Here is a 23,847-nt window from a genome sequence, read left to right as displayed (position 1 = left end):
CTTAAGTTAAACATAGTCGTCTTTAATTTCTTAACAATAAACTTTTCAATTTTTAAAAACATATAGAATAGTGCACGATTCATAAGTCTATAGCTTGATTTGCTTTGCCTGGGTTTGACTTTATTATATATGGATGGAGTCAGACAGACACTGTGCATTCTTTTGTGTTTGGCTTCTTCCTCTCCAAATTATATCTGAATTTCATCCACAGCGTTGGTGTGGTTGGTTCATTTTTGTTGTGGTGTAGTTCTATTGCGTGACTATAACTCAGTTGATGTACCCATGCTTCTTTAGATGCCCTGTATTAGTCAGGGTTCTCCAGAGAGACAGAATCAATGGGATATGTTATAAATAATGAGAGGGGATTTATTAGGGGAATTAGCTCACACGATTGTGAAGAAAAGCCCCATGATAGGCTGTCTGCAAACTGGATGCTGGTAGTGTGGCTCAGTCCAAGTCCGAAGACCTCAGAACCAGGGAAGCTGATGGTGTCCTTGGCGTAAGTCCTGGGACCCAAAAGCTGAGGAGTCTCAAGCTCTGATGTCCGTGGACAGAAGAGTGTATCCCAGCTCCAGAGGATAGAGAGAGAGCTTCACCATTTTTTCTGTCTTTTGTTCTCTCTGGGCCCCCAACAGATTGCATGGTTCCTGCCCACATTGAGGGAAGGTCTTTCCCACCCAGTGCACACAGACGCTCATACTAATCTCTGCTGGAAAACACTCTCAGGGATACACCTAAAAAGATAGCTTTACCAGGTTTCTCAGCATTTCTTAATCTAATTAAGTTGACACCTAGAATTAACCTTCACATGGCCATTTGGGTTGTTACCAATTTTTGGCTCTTACAACTAATATTGTTATGAACATTCGTTTGTCTTTCAATGATGTTAACTGCACATTTATGCTCCAACATATGTTGAATATATACTTAGGAGTAGACTTGCTGGGTCATAGGATACGCACGTGCTCAGATTTAGTAGATACAGTTAGTTTTCCAAAGAGCTTATACCAAATTTCCATCCCATCAATGGTGTATAAGAGTTCCAGTTGCTCCTTTCCTTTGCCCTTGCCAATATTTAGTACTCTAGGTTTTTTTTGGTTTGTTTTGTGTTTTTGTTTTATTTACATTTTAACCAGTCTTGTTAAGTATGTAGTGGTATCTCATTATGGTTTAAGTCTGCATTCTCCTGATGACTGATTATTTTGATCAACTCTTTATAGGTTTAGTGGACATTTAGATATTCTCATTTATGAGAAAATACTCTTCTCAACTTTTTATCCTTAAAAATGAACGTTATTTATCATTTCTAATTGGTTTATTCATATTCTAAATAGAAACTCTTTGTTGGTTATGTTTTAGAAATATCTTCTCCCAGTCTGTGGCTTAGCTTTTTTGATGAACAGAATTTTTATGAAGTATAATTTATCAATATTTTCCTTTATAGTTATATTCTGTTGAATAAATCTTGACACCAATCCCAAGGTCATGAATATATTCTCCCATGTTACTTAGCATAATTGGTACAAAGAGCTATCAGCTTTTACAATTCTTTTAAATACACTATTTTAAAGTTCCAGCAGATGGTGGTGTTGCTATACAAAAAAGAGATGCTAAAAAGATTTGAGGACAGTTTTCAAGAAGGTTCTTTTAAAAACTTTTTTTCCTGATTTTTTTCTATAGACGAGAAATATACAAGTAACAAATTTCACTTCAAATATACTCTTAGGTATATGTGGATTAGAATTCTAACATTAAACATGTTTATTAGATGAATTGATTAGACTTTTCCCTACGCAGAGGAGGCCCCAAGGCAGAACAGCCCTTTGGGGGTAGAGTGAGAACAGTAGAAGAAACTTAAATGAGGGGATTTTGTCTGCCTCCCTAGTTTACCCACCAGTACAAAACCAGACTGGGCACTTAATAGTTTAGGTAACAGGTCTAGTTTGAGTAGGTTTCGTTTAAAGGCATAGAAATATGTTTCATCGTGGGTCTCTCTGGGAAGACAGTGTGTTTTGATATGCATAGTTTGTTGTATATTTCTCTCCAAGTAAGTAAAGTTTGTATTTTAAAACTTGAATTTTTGAATTACACATTTAAACCACAATGAGAGTACTAAAATTGGTTACAGATCCTCTCTATCTGTTTATAAGTTTTTAAACTATCTGTAAAATAAGGGGAGATAGATAGGTCTAGATAATTCCCAAATCTTTTCTACCTCTAACATTTTAACATTCTTTTCCCTACTTGTAACATGGATTTTTGCTTTTCCAGAAAAGTGGGAGATTGATCCGTCTGAGTTGGCTTTTGTAAAGGAGATTGGAAGTGGTCAGTTTGGGGTGGTCCATTTAGGCGAATGGCGAGCACATATCCAGGTAGCTATCAAGGCCATCAATGAAGGCTCCATGTCCGAAGAGGATTTCATTGAAGAGGCTAAAGTGATGATGTAAGTATAAACCCAGATAATTACTGTACAGCATCCTGGTGTCATGGAAAGAACATGGATTTAGGAGTTAGCCACACCTGAGTTTGTATCACAGCTCTGCCCAAGATAGTTGTGTAACCCAGGCAAATTATTTGACATCTGTGTTATCTGGGAGAGTTATTTCACATTTCCAAGCCTCAGTTTCCTCATCTGTAAAATAGGGATAACAGTACCTAACTCACTGGATCAATGTACAAATTAAATGAGATAATCTATGAAAGTGACAAGAAAGTATGTTTCCCCACTCTTTTCCCAGGAGCAAAAATGTTGGTTTTGTCTTTGTAGAAATATACTGCTCATCTTTTGAAAGGGCAACCCCCTGTGGCCAAAAAGAATCAATTTTTTTTTTTTTTTGTCTTTTTTTCCATGTCCGGCAACGGATCGCAACCCTCAGTGTTGCCCCCGTACCGGACCGGGACCGGCAACGGGATCGCAACCCTCGGTGTTGCCCCCGCGCCTCGCTCAGCCAGTGAGCAGGAACCGGTCTGTATGTGGGATCCGAACCATCGGCGGGAGCGCAGCCGCGCTTCCCAAGCGGCGCACTAGCGCAGTGCGCCACCGGGCCGGCCCCAAGAATTAATGTTTTTTGTAAGGATAAAATTTTGCTTTCAGAAAATTTTGAGAATCCTGAACTTTAAAAGGAGTTTACATTGTATGTTAAGAATGTCGAATATAAAAAAGAAAAAAGAATGTCAAATATATGTAAGTGTTCTACTGAACTGTGCCAGGGAAAATACTGTATTGAATAAAAATTATGTCTTATGCTTGCTCTGGAGAAAAAAAAAAAAAAAAGAAGTGGCTCTTTGCAACACTGGATACTGCTCTTAAATTCTGTGATTTCCCGGTACAGCATTTTGGCTCAGTTGAAACTGTGGCTGTGGTTTATAACTGTAACATGGGCTCAACTAGGACAGGCCGATAATTTGGAATAGTTCAAATAAATATTCTTTAAATATTTGTTCAATATTTACTTAGAGAAGCAACAATGCGGTGGAGAAGGAAAACCCCAGGTGGTATTACTTAGATTCTGTTCTGTTGTGCAGGTTAATGTAGTTCTGACCCATACTTGCAGACTGCAACTGGAAAAACAAACAACAACCAGAGGCGATTAACTAGACCCGTTCTTCTTTAAAGGCGGAGCAGTGATGTCTCTTGGGGCGCTCAACCCATATGCCAAGTGTCCTACCAAAATAACCTTTCCATACACTTACAATAGAATGAATTCCAAGGGAAGGGAAGTTAGGATAAACACAATTTTCCAGTGACATCAACTTCCCAATGATGTTTTTGTGTTCTTGGGTACCCCAAGAACCATTTTGTCTGGCCTCTGCTCCCTAATACTATCTGCATCCAACCATGGTTTTCCTATATATAAAGGACAAAAATCATATTCCCGTGTGTTGGATTAAATAGGCATAGTAAGAAAAGAATGAATGGGAGACAAGTGACTTAGTGAGTTGAAGCCGTATTGGAATACCTATCAAACAAGAAAGAATTAGAGATGTTAAATGTTTAATGTTGAAGGGATTCTTGAAAGGTTCAAGCCTGATTGGGCATTTAGGATCGGGATCTTTGAGAACAATATTTTGAGGGCAATGAAAGATGTATGGAGTGTGGGGAATAGAAACAGTTCCTGGCAGTTTATGGAGAATGGAATGAAGCTAAGGGCTTATTTTTAAGTCAGGTCAGATGGACATGTGTTCTTGGGTTTGAACATAGCTAATTTTTTCCCGATTTTTTGAGAGTGAGGCAGGAAAATTTTCATTCTAACAAACATCCTATTACAAATACATTTGTGTTTAAAAAATTAAATATTTGACACACACTGAACTCTATTTGCCAGTCTTTGCACATATTACCTCCTTTCTGTAAGTGCATAGTTTAAATGTCACCTCTTCTAAGAGGTCTTCCTTGACTACCCTGTTTAAGTTGGCACTCCCAGCCCCAAATGCTTCCTGTTATATCACCTTATGTTTGTTTCATCAAAGTACTTGTCACAACTCAGAAGCTTCTGTGTATTTGTTTTGTTTCTCTCCCACTAGAATGTAAGCTCCATAATAGGACCTTCTATTTATGTCTCTTGTTCAACCCAGTGAGTGCCTAAAATAATAACTAGCACGTAGTTGGTACTCAAAAACATTTCTAGATTACTGAATGAGTCAATTAATCCTTACCACAATTCTATGAGGTAGGTTCTACTAAATTCCAATTTTATAGGATGAGAAAAAGGAAATTTATGTAATTTTCCTACAGTCCCACAACAAAACATTGGTAGAGCGTTTAACTGAAACCAGAACTGTGAACTGTCTGGGCACAATGACTGTGACCTTAACTAACATAATTATCAACAAATGTTTACTGGGAAACTAATAAATGCCAGACCTTGTAGAGTTGCCATAATTATTTGTTATCCTATGTAGTTTTTCCAGTGCAGCAGAAGAAAAGCTTCAAATATATACTGTGCTCTTAATCACTGTATTAAGGGATGTAGCCTAAATTCTCATGGAGTTTCCAGAGCATCTGGTAAAGATTAGTTAGAACAATAAAAAAACACCAGCCTGTTCCTCCTAGTCAACTTCAGCCCATAAAATCTTATTAAACTTTAAAATTTTATTTTTATACTTTTACCTTGGTTTATGTTTTTTACCATATGTTCACATACATGATCTCATTTAATATTCACCAGAAATAAGAACAGGTGTTATTATCCCCATTTCACACGTGAAAAGACTGAGGCTTAGAAAGTTCAAATAAGTTGTTTCTGGTCATGCAGACAACTTGAACTCAGCTCTTTTGACTAGGAGTGGTATGTTTTCTTTAAATTATTGCTACACTGCACGGCCTTTAGCAGATCCTTTAGTTGAGTTGTTGAACTATGGGTTCGTTTCTTTGCATGTAGCTTTTAAATAGCAGTGCACACTATGGAGATATGTGAACTCGTAGCATTTATGGTAATGAAAATGTGTACAAGTGCATTAATTTCTCTAAGAACTTTTTCACATGTATCTCATTTTATTTTATTTCATTCATTATGTTTACATCAGTGTGTCTTCACAATAAAAATATTTGAATTTTTGAAGGAAAAGCTCTAACATTTTATATGCATCTTCCACAGAAAAAAGCCCAAAACACCCTTGTCCTTCTTGCCTCTTCCTCCCTAAAAATGTTTTCTCCAGGGTAATTAATTAATAATAAAGGTTTTTAGTTGGACTCTTAGCCCTTATTATTTAAATAAACAATTTTTATTATTTATATTTAATAATTATATTCTTTAAATTAAATTCTTTTTATTAATATGTTATATTAATAAATACTATTTAAGATTCTTAAGTCAGAACATTTGGAAAACAGAAAAAGGGAGAAAATCGACCTTTTGCCTGTCCTAATACAGCCATTTCCTTTTAGCTTTTATTCTTTCCATCAGATCTTTTATATAATAGTACCGGGCCTTCATTTCTGCCTAAAAAATCAAAATTTTAAGAAGGTAAGTGAATGGAGAGGTAGTAAAGTACAATAGATTAAGAAAAGAAAGAGGATTCAGGGATGAGAGGAAAAATAAAAAGGGAAATCTTCTAATTTCAGAAGTGTTGAGAAGTAGGTTTTGAGCAGCTGTTCTACTGATTTCAGGATTTAGGAAAGAACGGTTAGAACACCTAAACCGTAGTGGGCTGGGAAGAGAGACCTGGCTCTAAATGCCTGTGTTTGGGGTAAATCATGCATAAATGCAAATCACTGTGCAAACTTTTGCCAAAATATCCACAAGTAATCTCTTGAATTAGAAATAATATATTTCCCAAAGACTTCATAGCATCTCCTGTAGCTAAAGTGTAGTACCAATGGCATCTTTCTGTTTTCTTATATTCACTCATTCAGCAATTATCTATTGCTGATTATGTGCCAGGCAGTGTTCTGAGTACTGGAGATATGATGTTAAATAAGACGGTAAGGTTCCCACTCTTTTTTTTTTTCTTTCTTTTTGTCTCGCAACCCTCAGTGTCGCGCCCGTACCAGACCGGGACCGGCAACGGGATCGCAACCCTCGGTGTTGCGCCTGCACCTTGCTCAGCCAGTGAGTGGCCGGTCTGTATGTGGGATCCGAACCCTCGGCGGGAGCGCCGCCGCGCTCCCAAGCGGTGCACTGTAGCAGTGCGCCACTGGGCTGGCCGAGGTTCCCACTCTTGAAGAGCTTATTTATGTATATGTCATAGTGGAGAGATGGGGAGGGAGACAGGCAGCAAACCAGCAGAGACATGAGCAGTATAATCTCAAAGAGAGGAAGGGCCAAGACTGCAAAACAGAATGAGGTGATAGAGAGACAGGTGCGCTGGGGCTCAGTTAGACTGTATGGTCAAGGAAGGTTGGGAGTGTATGATCTGGTTTGTATTATTCATAGGTCACGCTGGCTGCTCTGTGCAGAGTGACTTTCAGGAATCAAAAGTGGGGTAGGACAGTAGGTTGAACGTTATTGCAGTGGTCCAGGTGGAAGATGACGGTAGGTGAGATGAGGGCCGAGATGGAAAGAAGGGAATAGTTTCAGAATACAGTTTTGAGGTAAAGTTGTCAAGACTTGCTGATAAATTGAATGTGGCAGATAATGGAAGGAAATTAGGGGAGCAAAGATGATTCAAAGGTTTTGGGATGCTCTACGTGGTGGAGGATGACTTTCCTAAGATGGGGGAAGGCTGAACAGGTTTGGGCAAAAAGAAAAAAAATCAAGAATGCTGCTTTGGACTTGTTGAATTTAGAGGCCTATTAGGCAGCCAAATGTAGCCAAGAGGTCAAGTAAATACAGCAGACTGGAGTTCAGAACAAAGGTCAGGGTAGAGGGTATTAAATTGGATTCGATCACCAGAAATGATATTTAAAACCCTGAAACTTGATGTGATCACTTAGGGAAAGAGAAAGAAAAATTAGGAAAGGAGAATTGGAGAAGTCTGCAAAGGGTCTGAAAATGTTTAAATAACAATTTAAAATTAATATAAGATTACCCTACAATGAATTGTATATACGTCAATAAACTGAGAAATAAGGTGTATTGAGAAGTACCAAAGTTACAGAAAAGAAGAATGTACTTTTTCCATCTGCATCTTCTTATGGCTGTGAGAATATTCGTCTTGCTTGTTAGACTGAACCACACATGGAGATTTACTTATTTATTTTTACCTTATTACTGATAGGGGTTTGCCTTATTTCTGGTAGACTTTTTTGCCAGTGCTCTTGCTAAGCAAATGCAGTGTAGTGTTTCAATTCTCAAGTGCTTGTACGTGGGTACCAACTTGGTGAATTTCTCATGGCAAATTAATATTCCACTTCAAGACTTGCCTTCCTGCCATTACTCTGGACACATGTAAACTGCATTCCTTAACTGAAATCCACTTTATGAATTTGAAAGATAAATCAGACCCCCCAAAAATATATATCCAAATTAAAATCATACTTACATTCTCTGAATGCCTCTCTTCCCCATTAACTGGAGTGTTTTCGCAAACTAATTTTATGATAATGTGTCAGTAATCAGTCATATACGTTGTTTTAAGGTAAATAATCTTCCTGAGTCATTGATTTTATTTTACCTTTATGAATGAAAAGAATAGGTAACTTTTTGAGGTACTTTTGAGTAATAGTTAATTGGCTTATTATATATCTTCTAAAATTATAAACATTAATTTGAATATTGTTTTCCATGATGAATAGTTGGCATAAAAGGCCTTTGGAAATTGAATGTTATATTCCACAGAAGGAACAATAAACTTTTGAGGTCTAGATGACTAAAAAGTCTTGGGTATGTTTTAACAGGCAGCATTCACGGACTCTGTGTGTGTGGGTGGGTGTGTCCTATGTGTGATTATGAAATACACAGCAAAGTTTCATGTTGGTAGATGTTTTATTGTTTCCAATTTATCCCAAAGTTTCCTTTTAAATGGGTTTATTCTTTAGAGTTTAATTTCTTTTTTATGTACATCCCTCACTCTTTCTTGTCTACTGTGTGTCCAGAAATTTTCATTTGGGCAGGCACAGTTAGGAAGGTTGGGGTTAAGGGAACAGGTACTCTGTGAAGCCTGGGCCAGGAGAAACAGTAGTGAGGAAGCAAAAGGCTTACAAAACAAGGAGAAAAACAGAATGCTGACGAGTAGAACATGGGGTGTGTAATATTCTGTATGTACAATGACTTTGTGTTCAAGCTTGCAGTCTTGACCCTGCGTTCCTAGTGCATAAAGTGGGAAGAAAATTGCTGTACTTTCTCTGTGGTTGGGTGGATTTTTATCTTATCTTGATAATAAAAATAATATGTAGATGGCAGATATTACCAGCTTTGTTCAAACACTTTAAAATGCGAAAATGATTCTGCTTACTGCTATGTATTTTTCTTCAACAGGAAATTGTCTCATTCAAGGCTAGTCCAGCTTTATGGGGTATGTATACAGCAGAGGCCCCTTTATATTGTGACAGAATTTATGGAAAATGGATGCCTGCTTACCTATCTCAGGGAGAGAAAAGGAAAGCTCCATAAGGAAATGCTCCTGAGCATGTGCCAGGATATATGTGAAGGAATGGAATACCTGGAGAGAAACTGCTACATTCATAGGGATTTAGTAAGTATGGTGCAGATTCACTTCTTATTTTATGTATTATACCCATATTCAGAAGGATGTGATGACTACTTTCCATATTTTGAATAATGTATCCTCTAGCTTAATTTTTAAACATTTTCTTATTCATGCAACTTTTTGTGACATGCATCTTTATTTTTAATTGCCTGTGCATTGATGCTGTAGCCAAGTAAGGTTTTACTCGAAATACGCCTTGAACTAATTAACCACCTAACCAATCTACTAACTAAAACTGATTTCCTTTCCTTTCCTTTTCTCCTTCCCTCTTTTCTTCCTTCCCTTCCTTCTTCTTTCTTTCCTTCCACCTTTCTTCCTTTCAACCAGTAATCAAACACGTATTGAGTGCCTAGTACATACCAAGCACTCTGCTGGGCACTGGAGATACAGCAGTGACAACGAGTTCCAGTGGTTTTCTCCCAGGGGCACAACTGCCCCTACGTGGTGGTGGTTTGGTCCTAACAATATGGCCAAACATTACTGTCGTTATTGAGGAGACTAGAATGCTAGATCATTCTGTTCTGTAGTGCTCAAAACATTCCTATTTAAAAAAAAAAAAAGAAGAGATCGTTTTGCCCCAAACCAAATGCTAACAGCACTGCTTTCCTGTGCTGCTGTCTCCCTTTCTGTCCATTTCACATTTATTCATGATATTCATACTACTCCTCCTAAATCGTCCACGTCTCATTTCTAAATCTAAAAATTAACTCAAATAAGAATTGGAGAATTTTATGAGAAACCCCTGATTCCACCACCTAGAAGTAATCACTAGGTGATCAAAATGTATATATTTTGGGTAGAGAAAGGAGGCATCAAAATATATATATTTTGGGGAGAGAAAGGAGGCATAGTCACACCGGCCCCAGCACACGTTGGGGAATGTGCTTGTCCTACCCATGACTTAGAACTCTCATGGCATTTATTATTTACTGTGTCCTATAATAGTTAATTGTTTACATTGTTTGCACAAATATGTACTAGACTCAACTCCTTGAGACCAAGGCCTAGACCTCTGAGATGCAGCAGAGCGTGATGAGAACCCAGGTTCTCAAACGTCAAACTTTGCTGTGCATTAGAATCATCTGGGACCTTTTAGAAACATCACAATACCTAGATCATACCCCAGACCAATTAAATCAGAATCTCTGGGGGTGGATCCCAGGCATCAATATTTTTTAAAAATTCCCCTGGTGAATCCTGTGTACACTCGAGTTTGAGAACCACCGCTCTAGGGCCAGACTGCCTGGGTTGAAATCTTGCCTCTGTTTCTTACCAGCTGCGTGACCTTGGGCAAGCTGGTTAAGTGGTATCAATGATAGCACCTCCCTCATGCGGGTTTGTTGGGAGGATTCGTGAACTATATGCAGAGACACTTCAGACAGTGCCAGGTACGTGTGCAAGAGCTCAGCTGACTGTGGCTGTTACAGAGATAGAGCAGAGCTTTTAGTTCTTCCTGGCATGCTCCCCAGGATCCAGCACGTGGGAGCTGTTGAGCAAAGTTCTGAATGGCTGGATACGGTACCAGTTTCACCTGCTCCCTTTCCTAGTCCCTGCAGGTTTGTCTTTCCTGATAAGGATTAGAATTCACAACTGAGTTGGGCGACAGTTCTGGTCATTCTGTTTGCTCCAGGTGGCTTCTCACAGGTTCTCCTATCCTTGGTTTGTTTCTTCCTTGATGACTCATTTTCTTTTGTGTTAGATTTTATTTACCCACATGCCACTTAAAATATATTAGCTAACAATGAGTTTTTTTCCCTGTCAAGGACTTTTGTGCTTTGGCTTTGAGATCATGGCTGGTGCTTTCCAGCGTCTTCCATACTGGCTCCTTCTGGCTTACCACTTCATGTTTCTTGCTTCTGTTTCTGGCTTCTGTTTCTGGACTAATTGAAGCACAAATTACCTGAAAAGAGAAAAATTCTATCAAACAGTTTACCAAATCAGTGAGGCTAAATAACCAAATCAGTGATTTTTTTTTTCCTAAGTTGCTAAAAATGGATTGTTTGGGCATCAAACATTATCTCTGCATTATATAGTACTATATTTAGTTCACTGTGGTATTTTTTTTTTCCTTTTTGTCTTTTTTTGTGACTGGCAACATGCTGAGTGATGTTGAGCATTTTTTCATATGCCTGTTAGCCATTTGTATATCTTCCTTAGAGAAATGCCTACTTAGCTCTTTAGCCCATTTTTTTTTCCTTTTTGTCTTTTTTCGCGACGGGCAACGGATAGCAACCCTCAGTGTCGCGCCCTTACTGGACTGGTACCGGACCGGGACCGGCAACGGGATCGCAAACCTCGGTGTTGCGGCCGCACCTCGCTCAGCCAGTGAGTGGCCGGTCTGTATGTGGGATCCGAACCCTCGGCAGGAGTGCCGCTGCACTCCCAAGTGGCGCACTGTAGCAGTGCACCACCGGGCCGGCCCCACTGTGGTATTTTTAAGAAATATGAAATTATCACTGTAAACAGTTAATCTTCAGTGAAATGTAAGTTTTAAAATATAATTTCTTAATTTTTATTACCTATTGTAGAGTATTCAAAGATATGAAATGACTCTGTTTTATCTGTCCTGTATATTGGGCTTTCCTCTTTTATTTATTAAATAAGTAAAAAATATACACTATTTTTATGCCAAGACTTACAGTTTATCATCTCTCAGATTGAAACTATCCTCATATTTATCAAGGATACTTCTTGAGAAAGATAAAATATTTAAAAAAGTGAAAGTGTTGAATTTTTTTTTTCAATTTTTTTATTACTTTGAAGAATCATCAAAATCCATCACATGAGGGCAGGCTCTTGAATCACAAATGCCATTGATAGGTATCACCGTAAAAATAACTTGGCTGTCTACATAAAGAGGTAATGCAGGGCTCAAATAAACGAAGGAAAAGGAGAGTAGAAACTCTTGAAAGAAAAACTTGTATTTAAACTTGGATTCTTTTTTTGTCTTTCTATAGGCGGCAAGGAATTGTTTGGTCAGTTCTACAAGTATAGTAAAAATTTCGGACTTTGGAATGACGAGGTACATGACACGTCTATGTGTGCTTTTGTTTACTCAAGAGAGGGGTGCTTGCATTTGTCTACTGACAAACTGAAGAGCTAATGGCTTCGCTTTCTTTGAGGGAAATTTTGGTGTGGTTTTATGGTCTCCTGACCCACTTTAAATTTTAGAGCATGTGCAATTGTAGCTGTAAGGTAAACATTTACTGTGGCTGTGCTGACCTTTTTTCTGGTCATTGTTAACAAAACTATGGTATATCTTAAGATTAAAAAGAATTTCTCAGTCCACTCATATGTATAAGGTTAAGAAAAAGCTTTTCTGATATATGTATATTTTGAAACGAAAAGAAATAAATTTGTTTGCTCAGTTCTGATTTTCCTATGTCATGGTCAAACACTTCTACTAAGTGTTGACTTTAAGTTGACTGTAAGTCCACAACTCAAGAGTGTGAAAAATCTAAGCATATTTTTCTACAATTCAGTAGAGTTTATGCATCGAGTTCCCTTTTCTCTGGTGTGCTAGAAATTTAATCCTGGTGAATTCAGGGTTCCCCTGGGCTTTCTCAGCATCAGTGTCCAAGTTCTGTGTGTCTTCTGGGGTGACAGGACTGGGGGAGGTGGCTTGTCTGGTCCTTGTTATCCATGCACACTAGCATCCCTGCAGCCACCATCCTCCTGTCCTGGCCTTGGCCAGCCATCCACACAGATGGCTGCTAACTCATCCTGAGTTTCTGTCTGTGAGATTCCTTCAGAACTGGCATTCTCCATGATTAGAAAACTCCATGGGCCTATCAATGACCCCACTTATCCAGGCACATCCATAGCCATTTGTGCTCTGAAATCTTTCTGCCCTTCCTGAGCCTCTACCAGGGAAGGAGGGAGAGGTTCTATTTTGCTCTTGAATCCCACCAACTCAAATGTGAGCATGGAAGCTTCTTTCCCAGCTACATGACCTGGGCAGCCCTTATAGGGTGAAAGATACAGGACCCTAACTCAGCGACCTGTTAATGTCCAGTACTCCTTCCCTTTCCCTTCTATTTTCCCCATTGTCCTAGCTCAAAGGATCTTTATCTAGATGGCTGGATGGGGGTGGTGGTGGTGGGATCTCCCTCTTATTCATGACCCATTTTTCCTAATATTTCGTTAATAACTTAGTCTTTCTTCTCTGAAGAGCCTAGACTTTAGAAACTCAAAATCTATGGAAAAATGGCTTTGTTTTGTATTATTCTTTCCTTACCTAAGTAGAATGACCTCTTACTCAATAAAGGGCATAAAGGTGAAATGAGGTGCAGTATGTGGAAAAAAAAGTGGGAGTGTGGAGACAGTATTAAATAATTTAAAAATATTAAATTGTATACTCAAGGGGCAACAAGCACAAGTTAGCTGTTGTCTCTTTTCTCCAGAATCCCACACTTGAACCTTCTTGAATACAATTCTCAAAAGAGATAGAGGATTTGATTTTTTGTTTTGTTTTTTGTTTGTTTTTAAGGAGATGGTAGTTATTCCTGATTTCTTTCCATACAGGGCTATTCTAATGCATTAGAGATTTTTTCACATCAAAAGTATTATGTTCATATACTTTAATTTTCCTCCCCTTTCCAAGTCCCACAAAAAATATGTACATTAAAAAAACATGGCATTTAACTTTGAATTTCTTCTTTTTTTTTCGTGGCTGGCTGATGCCAGGATCTGAACCCTGGACCTTGGTGTTACCAGCACTGTGCTCTAACCAGCTGAGCTAACTGGCCAGTTCTTCGTTTATCCTTTTCTGTTATAAAAAGAGTAGTCTTGTAGTTATCTTTTATTTCCTTTTTGTAAACTTGGTTGTTAGAGCATTCAGCGTGCCTCTTTGCAAGGTTAAGAATTATCATTACTAACATAAACAGAGGGCCATGTTTTGGGCTGAAGAATTATTATGGTTTTCTGAGACCCAAATAAGATGAATACAGCTGAGACTTGGTTTGGGGAGGAAACGCTGTAAGGAATACTTTCACACTCTGCTCACAAGAGGAGAAGGTGTACAGACCTTTCTGGGGGTAAACTACTTTGTCTTTTAGCAACTCGGAGTTAACTAACGGGGTTTGAAGTAACTAGAGCTTGGAGGTGATTAACACAATGTGCTTTGAACCTGTTGACCTCCTTAGGTATGTCTTGGATGATGAATATATCAGTTCTTCTGGAGCCAAGTTCCCAATCAAGTGGTCCCCTCCTGAAGTTTTTCATTTCAACAAGTACAGCAGTAAATCTGATGTCTGGTCATTTGGTGAGTGCATCTGATGTTTATATAAAGGAGCTTGATTTAATGAAACGGGCAGTCAGCACCACACTCTAACCAACTGAGCCAATTGGCTACCCCTGGGATTAAAAAAGTTTAATCCTTTTTTAAATTTTGATTTCTTTTTTTGGCAGCTGGCCAGTACATGGATCCGAACCCTTGACCTTGGTGTTATCAACACTGCACTCTAACCAACTGAGCTAACTGGCCAGCCCTAAACTTTAATTTCTTAATACAATGTAACATGTTTAAGAAGTTTTCTTGTAACTGTGCTTCTTTCTTATGTGATCTAACCACCTTCAGATTATCTTTGGCAACTGGTGTCATACACTTTTTCACATAAAAAAGGGGACTTTCTTTCCCCAATGAGCACTTGCTTTAAGACTGTAATAAAGAGTCTACTGATCTAGAAAACAAACTCAGTCAACTTTTCCACAGTACAGAGGCCTGAAGGAAAAATGATCTTAAGGCACCATTGAATTTCGAGTGTAATTAATAAACTTCATTGTCTAACTGCTAAACTGCTGACAATTTTCCAGCTGTTCAGCTGACAACCTGAACTTAAAACCTGGATTTTAAAAATGGTACCACCTCATTTACTTCATTACCTTAAAGTTTTGTGGAATTTAGACATAGGTTTCCTTGGGATCTGTCAATTGATATTTACATTTGGTAATGTTCTTCATTGAGAAAAAGACATTGTAGGCCCACATCCAGTGGAGTGTGTTCATTGATTTTATTTTCAAAAAGTGGAAATAAATATGCAAAAGTCTATCTATTGTCTTTCACCCAGACCTTCCTGGAAGGCTTTTGGGTTTGGAGAGACATCTGGGCCCTCAGAAGTGTGTGAATTTTATTGTCCACAATAACGTTAAGCTTATATCATTGATCTCATTAGCTCTCCACTGACACGTGGTAGTCCCAACAGGTGACATTTTGAGCTCTGCTTGACAGCAGTTAAGTTATGAGACCACATCTTAGAGATCAGTGGGTAGCAACACAAGGCCCTCATTTAGTGGTTGCAGATCAGTGAACTCCCTGAGCTGTACTTGACCACTCGTCCCTCTTCCTCTCTGGACAGTGAACTGCTTGGGCGCGTAGACTGGTCTCATTCTTACAGAATCCTCTGGCCCTAGTATAGGTCTGGCCTCTAAACAATACATAATAAATATTTATAGTATAAGTGAATAATTAAATGAACTCAAATTGGAGTTCTTGAAGTAGTTTCACTGCTCAGTTATTCAATCAATGATTATTGAACACCTGCTTATGTACAGAGGTCCTGCTAGATACTCTGGGACTCTAATTAGACCCAACAGTCTAATCTTCGAGTGGAAAGAGGGGGACATGTGCCATCTACTGCCTGGGAAACTGTTGGCCTTAGAAGATAGCAGAGGCTCACACAATCCTGTCATTTTCTGTGGGATGACAGAAAGGTTCATTGATTTCATGTGTGGGGACAGGAGTAGTATTTGGAAATGAAAATGCTGCCAGCATTTTCTTCCAATAGGGAGGCAATCCAGACCAATGGAAAAGCAAAGACATTGTTTTCACTTTGATTATTTTCAAGTTATAGGCCTCTTCAAAGGTTGAAGTGCACACGGTCTGCTTCCTAGAAAAACTGCCCTCATTCTGGATGACGTAACTCAAAGTCTGAGGGAGGAAAATAATGCCTTGTTCTTTGAAACAATTCTTTCAGTTCTGTGTAACCATTTATCTATAACCTCTTGTTTTTGTGCATTTTATTTGCAGGAGTTTTAATGTGGGAAGTTTTTACAGAAGGAAAAATGCCTTTTGAACATAAGTCAAATTTGCAAGTCGTGGAAGCCATCTCTAATGGCTTCAGGCTGTATCGCCCTCACCTGGCACCCATGTCCATTTATGAAGTCATGTACAGCTGCTGGCATGAGGTGAGTGTCCCTTGCTTTTCTGAGAAGGTTGGCAGTCCCAGCATCTGAGAGCAGAGCTGATCACCACAAACATTACCCCAGGACTCCATCAGGGCAGGAAAAGGTGTCTGCTTCTTGGTCATGATCCTGAGAGCCAGAAGTACTATTTCTATTCAAAACTCCCACTACAAAGTCATTAATCCATTTTGTTTTTAACGATGGCCTTTTATCTGAGGAGTTCAGTGCATTTTCCAAGTTTCATTTGTTCTTGCAGATGAGATTGATTCTTGCAGAAACTCTTGATGTTACTAAAGCCTCAGTGATTAGATGTTTTATTACCTTTAAGAATTGCTGGGCGGAAACCAAGGGTAGAACCAGGTTTGTAAACTTCCAGTTTTATTTACTTCATTCTACTTTAACTTGCCTTGCTTTTCCAAGGCTGAAGGTAATGGGTTTCTTCCCTCTTGTGGCACTCAAGGCTCCTGAGAGAGAGATTGAACCAGAATAGAAATGAAGGCAGAAAGGGTGCCTGGAACTTGCCCTCAGGAAATTACCTCTCGGGAGACCAGTTTCTCTTTCTGTTGAAATGTCAAGCTTAAACCTCTGCCTTTCCTGGGCACTGACTCAACATACCCCTCCCCTTCTTATCAGACTCCCTTGTGATTCTGAAAGCTTCTCTCTCTTTCTAGCTGACAGTTTCAGCCTAGAAAAATCACAGCCTGATGAGGAATTTTTTTTCCTGGCTGAAAAAAAAAAAAAACCAAAACCCACTTGATTCCTAACCCACAAACATAGGAAAATGCAATATTTTAAGAGCAATGTGGTTGTCCATATTCCAGAAAAGTATTAAATTGATAAAGATCCCCAATGTATGAAAATATTTTACATATGATAAACTGCTCCACAGGGAATCTTGAGAGACATAGAAAAACGTTAAATAAGATGTTAGTAGCAAATGGAAAATATGTACTGTATATGAAACAGTACGCATGTACATATGTGTGTAATATAATACATATTGAGATTTTTATATATCTATGGAGATGAAACAGAGACGGGGGTAAGTAGGGCATAGAAGACCAAATAAATGATATTAGTTTCAAATTGCAGTTGGAACATCGATTAAACCAATGTTTTGGTTATGTTGATTTATTTGTTTGCAAAAGTTGATTTTTGCCTATGACTTTGCCCTAAGTGCTTAAAGGCCTCTAGCTTCAAATGTGATTACATTGCCATTGATAAAAACATTTCATAGGCTCTACCTGTGGAACCTCAGCCACCACAAAAAGCTCCACAATTTATTCCTGGAGAGTGAAGGAGGACGCTCACCGTGCTCACAGCATCTTCTGCTCTGTCCTTTTTATTGATGCCTTCTGTTTCTAAGCCACTAATGGCGGTGTCTCCCCCGAGTCCTGCTGTCAGCAACCCCTGTGAGAATGTGGTTACTGTTGATAGTTCCATTTCCCATGGATTTCAAAGATGCTGACAGTGCCATCTCTCCTTCCTCATAGAGTCATAGCCAAACAACATCTCTCCATTGGTGAAATAGAAAAAATGCTCCAAGCCTTGGCCCCATGGTCAGGGATTATGTTAACTGAGCCTGAACACAATACAACCTGCGCCCCAGGATCTACAAAGTCCCTCATGAAGGGCTCATGCCTTTTGTATTCTGACTGAAATCCTTCGTTCTATAGGGGATCAAGTGTAGTGAATAACTGGGGTGGAGCTTGGGAACCTGGTACGTTAGATCCCCTCTCTCTCCCAGCTCTTCCTTTACCTCACACATGTCAAGTCATCTAAACAGATCTCAAGGTGGGTGCTGTCCAATAGAATTCGGCAACGATGGGAAGTTCTGTCTGCGCTGTCCAATATGGTAGCCCCCATGGCTGTTGAGGACTTGGAAAGTGGCTAGTGTGATTGAAGAACTGAATTTAAACATTTCTTTAATTTTAATGAATTTAAATTTAAATAGCCACATGTGGCTAGTGTTTGCAGCTCTAGCCACTTTATTTTTGCAGTACTGTCTACTCTTCCATTTCACACTCATGCCTTGCTCAACTGCCCATCATGCTGCTGTGTGTCAGTCAAGATATCCTTCTCTTCCTTTTGTGGGGAACCAGCCTGGACCCAGGTCCCTGCCAGCAAGTTCCAGAGCTGGTGTCTGAGTGAGTCTTAAGCTGAGCTGACCACCTCCATTTCCCTTTTTCAGACACCTAAAGGCCGTCCTACATTTGCTGAACTGCTGCAGGTCCTCACAGAGATTGCAGAAACCTGGTGACCTGAAATGGAATGCCAACCCAGAGGGTCATCTTGCCAAATTGTCACAAAAGGGAACTGATGGTGACTGTCTTCCTGTAGAGTTGCTGACTCTTGGAAACAGTGCTTTTCAAACTTTTTAAAATTTAAGAATATTGTGATAATAGTTTTTTTACATGTGTGAGAAGGACCTCTAAACTCTTATTTTTCTCTAGTCTTTTGCATCCTACATGTGAAGAAGGGAAACAGGCTCCACAGCAGCCTGCACAGTGGCGGCACATCATAGTAATGGCCCCAAGAAACCTCCCCCTTCACAAGGCTGGGGAAGTTTCTTTCCTGATGAGGAGTGGCATTCATGACTTCAGTGGTCCATGCATAGAAGATGAAAATAAATTCTGTGAACTCATGGAATAAGGGAGCCTCCCCTGCAGAATTTCATGCTTTTGAGCTGTACAGATTTTAATAGAAAGCGCACCTTTGTAAACCACATGAATGTGAGTGTTATGGAAATGTCTTTTGTAAACTTTCTACTTGTTATTTAACTAATTGTTTTTGCACATATCTGATTATATGGGGGACATTTTCTTGCACTCCAGTTTTAAACACTGCTGTAGGAAATAACTAAAGTTCCCCTTTGAACAGATCCTGGTGACATTTCTATTTTTGGTGATATCCATTCTCAGGAAAATTTGGAAACCGATTTTAGTTCTGAGATTTCTCATTTTGTACATATGAAATTGGACAATTAAGAAGACTTTCTTTGTTATAGTAAGTGTCTCCTGTACTTTTCTGGAAGATGACTTGTTCTTTCTGAAGGGGGATGCTTGGGTCCTTCCTCTGCCTAGAGAGTGTGTATGATTGCTGGGGTGAGGCCATGGTATATGAGGTTTACCTTGATGCCAAGAAGCTTCTCCCTTGGTTTTCCAGCAGTCATGTAGGCCTACAGTTTGCAGGTCTCACAGCCCATGTGCTGTCGCACAGATTAGAGGTTTCGCAGTGTACAAGACAGGTGTCTGGCCTGGTATCCAGCATTCCAAATTTATCTTAACTTGCATCATTTCCAAGGGTCTGATGGTGGGAGAAAGCAAACCTAAAATCTTCCCAGGCAGGCCGAGGTCTGGGAGAAAAGAGTACAGGCCTGCTGTTAACACTTTACTCACACATACATACACAAACTGTGAACATATAGCTTTATTTATATGCACAAAATGAGTGCATCAGTGTAACCAGACTCAGGTCAAGAAATGGTACATTCCAGAATTCCAGAAGCCATTTTCATTCCCTATTCAAGTCATTAACCCAAGAGTAATTAATATCCTGATTTCTAAAAGCATGGATTAATATGGGCTATTTTTGAACTTCTATAAATAGAATCCTATGATATGTACTCTTTTGTGCCTGGCTTTTTAAAACTCAATAATATGTTTAACCCATCCATGTTGTATGTAGTTGTATTTCATTTATTCCCATTTCAGCATTGTCTTACATTGCATAATTATTCCATATACTATTTATCTATTCTACTTTCGATGGATATTTTAATTGTTTCCAATTTTTAACTATTAAGATCAGTGCTGCTATGAACAATTTTCTACATGTCCTTTGGAGAAAATATGTGTGTATTTCTGTTAGGTATATACCTAAAAGTGGAGTTGCAGGGCCAAAAAAGTATGAGTATGTTCAGCTTTTGTAAATAGTGCCAAACAATGTTTCTAAGTGATATAACCAAGGACACATCAGCAGCAGTGTATGAGAGTTCCAGTGGTTTCACATCCTCAACAACACCTGGAATTATCTCTGTTGTTTATAGCCAAAGGACTTTTAAGAATGAGGATATCTCACACTGACTTTTGTTTGTTGAGCTGTGCTGCAATATAATCTCTACCTCCCCCACTCCTTGTTGTCAGCATTACAGCATGTTATATGCACAACCTAAAATACATAGTATGGGGGAGGATTGAAGTGATTTTGGGTGACAGATACAAGAGGGAAAAAATTAGAAGTGTAATGCAGAGCAGAGAAAGAGAATTTGACAGAATAACTTGGAACTGGAATGCTATGAAAGATATGGATATCCCATCATCTGTGGGGTGGACATACACACACATTTGGCTATTTGAATCTCTAACTGTCTTGTAAGAAGCATTGGTCTTGTTAAATGTTTGATGAGAAACTTGGTAGGTTTAGCTAAACAAGTTTGGGGGTTAGCATTGGAGACAGATGTACCTATAGAGAAGCTGGAGAAGAGCATGGGAGGAGAGAAGCAGATAAAATAGTTAGAGGTAGGACATTGCCTGGTGGCAGCAACAGGCTGGGGGAGCAGGAATGTCTGTTTTCTTAGGTTGTTTATGATGTGACCTCCCCTTCCCCATTCCCCCTAGTTATTTAGTCGGGTCTGTTGAGATCATGAACGCTCTCTGCTTGAGCAAATTTTATTGTGTATGTGAGAAGTGTATAGGGGATACTTCATATCTGTTTTTACGTGATGTGGGACAAAGACCATATAAACATGCAGAAGCCTGGGAAGGCAGAAGAAACTCTAAGCACGTAAGCCCCCTGAAAATTTATCTAAATCTTGCAGAAGATTTTGGATATAGTTGAGTCATGCAATTGCTACTCTGAGGGTGGGGTAGAAGTTGTTTCAGCCAGCTTAACTAGATTTTGAGGATAGAAAGAACCTCAGCTAGCATCTGGATGACAGATACTTAACTTCCCAGAAGCCTACATATCTGGGAGAATCAAGGAGTTCACATCTGGGTGACATCTGTGTTAGTGGAAAAACCAAACATAAGTGGTGTGTGATGCAGAAGAGGGTGTATAACAGAAGAGCATCAGCCAATGAAACAATGAAACAAGAAAGCACAGATCAGGACCAGGGCAGAGCCATTCCCCTGAGCTACACTTGGAGAAGAGTTTCTCTACTTCTTTTGCAGAGAGGAATTGAACTTTAACTGGAGAACCTGATAACACAGAGATACATACTCACATAGAGCTGGTGTAGATTGGCTCCCTAATGCTCAGTGTAAGAAGTATAACATTGTTTTTCTTTTTTTTTTTTTTTTTTTGTCTTTTTCCATGTCCAGCAACGGTTCGCAACCCTCGGTGTCGCCCCCGTACCGGACCGGGACCGGCAACGGGATCGCAACCCTCGGTGTTGCTCCCGCGCCTCGCTCAGCCAGTGAGCGGGAACCGGTCTGTATGTGGGATCCGAACCCTCGGCAGGAGCGCCACTGCGCTTCCCAAGCGGTGCACTATAGCAGTGCGCCACCGGGCCGGCCCCTAACATTGTTTTTCTGAATCAAATTAAATGTGGTTCTGAGTCTCTCCCTCACTATGGTTGGTAGAAATGCCTTTTGTGAGGAGATACCATGCCTGACTCCCCAAGGAGGTACAAGAATCCTGGAGGCTTCCGTGCCATATGGGAAGTAGAGATGAGGGTTGGGTGTGCCAGGAGGGCTATCCTGTTCCCTGTGTGTTCTGTTGCTCCTTCTCTTTCAGGAGGCCCCTGGTCCTCTGCTTCTGTCAGGCACAGAGATTCCACTTTGTAGGAATCCTTCCTGCTGATAGTGGCCTCAGCCACCAGGAGCCTAGCCACTATTCTGTGCAAGGCATTTCCCCAAGTGCTCAGCCACCCCATACACCCTGGGGCCATTTTCCCATCCTTGGTGCTGCAGAGCTTGGGCCTTATCTGTTAAAGAAAAAATTATTCTGACACTTGTTAAAATGGTAAGAAAAACTTTATTCAAGACTATTGCAATAGGGATCAAGTCTATTGCAACAGGGGAGAGAGACTGACCTCAACTCAGAATACAGCAAAAACATCTGGAAATTCATAGCCAGAGTGAAGACATGGTAGATATAAAATTACTGAGAGGAGATAACAAAGGTAGGGGGAGTCTTGCTAAACTGGCTTAAAAGGATTCTAGCTAAAGGCAGCCAAGGACTTAGATGTTAAGTGTGGGGAATGAGTTTGATCAGATATCAAGGGTGGGGGAATTCTCGCTAAACCCACTTAGCAGGATTCTTGCTAAAGAAGCGGGCTCAGAGGAGCCTGACTAAAATTGGTCAAGGAGGGAGTCTCTGTCATCTCCCATCACATCAGCTGCTGGTCTCAAGGAAGCCAGCCTTGAGACCGCCAAGTCAGCTAATTTCAGCATTTCATATCTAAGCCTCAGCCTTCACCCACTCTCCTTTTGTGACACCTAGATTGATTGTCCTCACTGGATCTAAGTCTCAAGCACTTCCATCCTGGGAAGTTTGGGTGTTGTAAGAAGCACAGACCTTGAGAATCACAATCCTGCCTCCTTCTCCTGGGATGAGAATGGGGAAGGAGATGCTTTATTATTCTCTGGTGAAGTTCCAAATTCCTAAAACCGAACCAAACCAAATGTCTTTTTACCAGTTAGGTGCTTTTCCTTTAATAACCCATCCTGTCCCTTTGCCTGTGTTGTACTTGGGTGCTACTTCCTTGTGTCTGCCTTGAATTGTGTCACCATGGAAACATCTTCTAGACAGCAGCAACACTTAGGGTGAAGGTACGGGTGATATGCTGTCAAGGCTTCCTAAGAACCGGGTGTGTGGTTTGGGCAAGGGGCTGATTTCCCAACTCCCTTTGGAGAATCTTCTCCATCCTGAGTCTATTTTTTTCAGACCCAAGTATTCTTCTTCTGGTTCAGGATTTCTTGTTCACATTTTGTGCTGGATAATTCCTTGTTGTGGGAGGATGTGCTGTGCATTATAGGATATTTAGAAGCATCCTTGGGCTTTACCCACTAGATGCCAATCCCCCAGGGGTGAGAACCAAAAATGCCACTAGAATATTGCCAAATGTCCCCTGAGGGGTAAAACTATGTCTGGTTGAGAACCACTGATTTAGTTACAAAAGGTTCTTGATTTGGGTTTAAGGAGATTTATGAATTTGGAGGGAAAAAATGTCACATCTTTATTTTTACTAACCTCTCATTAAACTTTAGCATTTCCTACAATTCTAAATGTAGAGGGAAAAAAACCCCTTAGTAGTGCCTTATATTAGCAGTTTCTGTGACTGTCAAAATATTAAAAAAACTATTATTTTCATATTGTGTAGGAGTTTCCGCTTTCTCTAGATTGAATTTACATTCATCACTACTTCAAAGTCACTAGATTTTAGTACTGCCCCTAGATCTTGTCACTTAATACAATGAAAAAGACTATATGAAAGCACACATTTGTTTTTAAATATTTTGATAACTTTATTTCAGTATAATTGGTTTCTCTTTTATAGTTCTGTGTATTTCTATTTTATGCATTTAGAAGCATTGTTCTGAGAAGGAGTTTAAAGTCTTCACCAGACTTCCA

General features: G+C 39.6%; 1 protein-coding gene across 1 annotated transcript in view; it reads left to right on the top strand.

Moving 5' to 3' along the window:
- Nucleotides 1-19,329, top strand: part of TXK (TXK tyrosine kinase) — a 61,387-nt gene extending 42,058 nt beyond the window's left edge. The window contains exons 10-15 of the mRNA XM_008575461.1: nt 2,272-2,443; nt 8,859-9,075; nt 12,048-12,112; nt 14,235-14,353; nt 16,118-16,275; nt 18,464-19,329. Coding sequence (XP_008573683.1) covers nt 2,272-2,443; nt 8,859-9,075; nt 12,048-12,112; nt 14,235-14,353; nt 16,118-16,275; nt 18,464-18,532 — 800 coding nt within the window. The 3' untranslated portion in view covers nt 18,533-19,329. The remainder of the gene's footprint in view (nt 1-2,271; nt 2,444-8,858; nt 9,076-12,047; nt 12,113-14,234; nt 14,354-16,117; nt 16,276-18,463) is intronic.
- The last annotated feature ends 4,518 nt before the right edge of the window (nt 19,330-23,847 follow it).

The sequence above is a fragment of the Galeopterus variegatus genome, unplaced genomic scaffold, assembly GCF_000696425.1.
Source record: "Galeopterus variegatus unplaced genomic scaffold, G_variegatus-3.0.2 Scaffold1193, whole genome shotgun sequence".
Classification (NCBI taxonomy): domain Eukaryota; kingdom Metazoa; phylum Chordata; class Mammalia; order Dermoptera; family Cynocephalidae; genus Galeopterus; species Galeopterus variegatus.
This window is presented reverse-complemented; position numbering and strand designations above follow the sequence as displayed.